Below are 3398 nucleotides of genomic sequence, written 5' to 3' on the forward strand. Positions count from 1 at the left end.
ATTCTGATACAGTTTGGGGTACCCATGAAACTAGTTATGCTGATTAAAATGTTTAGATGAAACATATGTGTAGTAATGTCCATATAGTTAAATATTTGTCTAATAATTTTCCTATCCAAAATTGTCTAAAACAAGTAGATGTTTATTGTCACTGATTTTCAGCTTTGCTTTATAATATGCCATTAGGAAGGTCCAGGAGAACAAGGTGGGACTGAAATTAAATGGGACACATCAGCTGGTGGTCTGTGCCAATGATGTGAATCTCTACATGATATTATGGAGACCATAAAGAAAAGCGCAGAAACTTTGACACTAATAAAGAGGTTGGCCTAGAAGTAAATGCAGAGAAAATAAAGTATATGTTCCTGTCTCATCACCAAAATGCAGGGCAAAATCAAGCTATAAAGATAGGAAAATTGATATTTTGGAAATGTGGCACAGTTCAGATATTTGGGAATGACTATAAGAAATCAAAACATGATTGAGGGGGAAATTAAGAGGAGATTGAATTCGGGTAATGCTTGCTACAATTCAATCCAGAACCTTTTGTCTTTTCATCTGCTGTCTTAAAATGTAAAAATTAGAATGTGTAATGTATAATTTTGCCTATGGTTCTGTATGTGTGTGAAACTTGGTCTCTGACATTAAGGGAGGAACATAGACTGAGGGGGTTGAGGAGAATATTTGGACCAAAGGGAGATGAAGTGAAGGGAGGTTGGAGAAAACTGCATAATGAGGAGCTTCATAACTTGTACACTTCTCCAAGTATAAGTAGAATGATCAAGTCAAGGAGGATGAGGTGGGTAGGTCATGTAGCACGAATGGGGGCGACGAGGAATGCATATAGGATATTGGTGGGAAAGCCAGAAGGAAAGAGACCACAGGGAAGACGAAGGCGTAGGTGGGTGGACAATATTAGAACGGATCTTAGAGAGGTAGGATTGGATGGTATGGATTGGATAGATCTGGCTCAGGATAGGGACCAGTAGAGGGCTCTTGTGAACATGGTAATGAACCTTCCATAAAATGCTTGGAAATTCTTGAGTAGCTGCAGAATTGGTGGCTCCTCCAGAAGGGCTCAGCTCCATGAGTAAGTAAGTAATTACATCTTACCTGGACCTTATTCTGCACCATCACCTTCAAAGTAGTCCCCTTGGGAGCGCATACACCGATCCCAGCATTTCTGCCACTTTTCAAATGCATCCTGGAGNATAATAATTTGTTGGTTTATGTTTGTATAATCCCTCATTCTGTGAAAACCTTAATTTTTGTGTAAGGAAACCAATTATTCCAATGACTCATTAACACAATATTTCAATGTATGAAGACTGATGTCTTCTGGGACATGACACCATATCATTTGATACTTAGGTACCAACATTTTGAAGAAATATGTAGCCCCCATCTCCTTCTAATGAACTATATGGTGTCACACTCTTGGAAACAATATGCCCCATATGAACCTGAAATCTCATATGCCTAAGAAGTCAGCAGATCAGTGTGCTTACACAGCCAATCCACAGACTATTCTAGAAATTCACAGTGACATGCTTGAAGTCTGAAAGCTGAAAAAAAAAGATAAAAGACCAAGAAGTACTGAAAACTGTTTCCTACATTTTTAGCATGTTAACATAGTCACTGAAACAAAAAACTTAAGATAAAACATTCTCTGCTTTGTGTTAAATATGAACGTTCTGTTATGCAAATACTTTTCATATGGTATGTCTTTTTGTAGATTTGATTGTTTCATATGTAAAGAATGCCTGATGGACATACCACATGATCTTTATACTGCTGATCCTGTTTAACAAATACATGTCTTATTTCACTGTAATTCTGAAATTTGATTAAGTTATCTCTCTCACTGCTACAGCTACAGCTGTTTGTTTTGTGGCCATTTCAATTTAAACTCCATTTAACCTTCATGAAGACATTTCTTTGCTATGCAGTGCTTTCTTCTGATTTCCTCATTTACTCTAAGTCAGAAGCAAGGACAATTTCTCGAACTTGTGTAATGCAGTATTGCACAGACAAATAAGAAAGATAAAACTATTCTCCTTTCAAATAAAGTCAGTTAAGTGAAACGCAGATTACCTAGAAAGAAACAACATGACTCTGACAAGCTTGTTAGGAGCATGGATGGCCCGACTTGGGCAACAACACGACCTATATGTTCCACATGGCTTTCATTTGGACGGCGAGGTTCTCTCTGATGTGTCTGCACAAGAATGAAGATATTGTCGACTCCCACGGCAAGTACCAAGAACGGAATTACCTGAAATGATTTTATTAACTTCAGTATCAGATATTTGGGAAACTACTACATTGGTTTAAAATTACTGGAGAAGAAAAGAAAACAACAGGAAAACATACCAACATACAAAGATGGCTGCTCATTGAAGAAATAAGGGTCAAACTGAAGTTTGGGAATGCTTTCCCTGGAACACTATGAATGCACAACAAATTCAGAACATATATCAAACATTCCTACGGCTCAACACTTACTTCAATGATGATTAAGGTTGCTGGAACACCAATAAAGCCAAAGAAGCCCACTGAGCAACCTACAGAAGCAAGTACAATTAACACTCCTCCTAAACCAAGTGTCACTTTGCTGTCAATCTGAAACAGAAAAACAGCTAACCTGAGTACTACAAGCTCTTCCATCTTACAGTTTTAAGTCACAGTGCAACATACGAAAAATATTGTATTTGTCCATTTATAACATACATTTTTTTGCCCATCAACCAGTAAATGTTAAGAAGGGAAACATTTTAGTATTTCCTTTGAGCACTGTATATGAATACCCAACCTATCCGATGGGCATTGGGGAGGAGGGGGCTCTTTTGCTAGGGGTAAAGTGGCCAGGGTGTGAATCTGACCACTCACCTCCAGCAAGTGCAGAGGTCAAGAAAATGTGGATCTATACATCCACTCACCTAGACACCTTCATGGCATAGTGCTTAATTAGTTGAGCAAAGGAACAGGTTTACCTTTAGTGTACTTAAAAAAACCTGCATCCCTTCCCCTCAAAAATATCCCCCCAAAATGTTTTGCCAGTTCTACAAGTTTCTTACCAGTAGGCGACTGCAGGTGCGAATCTGTCCAAGGGCAATGGCAATGTAGGCAAACATGATGATATAGCTCACTAGAATGGTGCTGACATCTGAATGCGACTCACGATCCAGCTCATCCTCAATTGAGCGCTCAGATGTAAAGGCAACTTCTATATTTGGATGTGGCTGTGCAGTGTAGTTCTTCATGAATTCAATAAACCTTGTGCATACATAAGAAAGTAAACTGTATGATCTGGTTCATCAGTGCATGTATATAGGGATTCTACATTTAGCATTTTTTTTCCTGGCGATAAAACTTCAAATGAGAAATGTAACTAGATT

At 38.3% G+C, this 3398-nt stretch overlaps 1 protein-coding gene across 1 annotated transcript; it reads right to left on the reverse strand.

The window, feature by feature from the left end:
- Positions 1-2094: 2094 nt before the first annotated feature.
- LOC111867032 (NPC intracellular cholesterol transporter 1-like) lies at positions 2095-3295 on the reverse strand (the record flags this gene model as incomplete). Its single annotated transcript, XM_023856496.2, has 3 exons — positions 3078-3295; positions 2506-2622; positions 2095-2275 (listed from the first exon to the last, which is right to left on the reverse strand). Coding segments are annotated over exons 1-3 (484 nt in total), but the record flags the coding sequence as incomplete, so codon positions are not given.
- Positions 3296-3398: the final 103 nt, after the last annotated feature.

Source organism: Cryptotermes secundus, unplaced genomic scaffold (assembly GCF_002891405.2).
Source record: "Cryptotermes secundus unplaced genomic scaffold, Csec_1.0 scaffold6627, whole genome shotgun sequence".
Lineage (NCBI taxonomy): Eukaryota > Metazoa > Arthropoda > Insecta > Blattodea > Kalotermitidae > Cryptotermes > Cryptotermes secundus.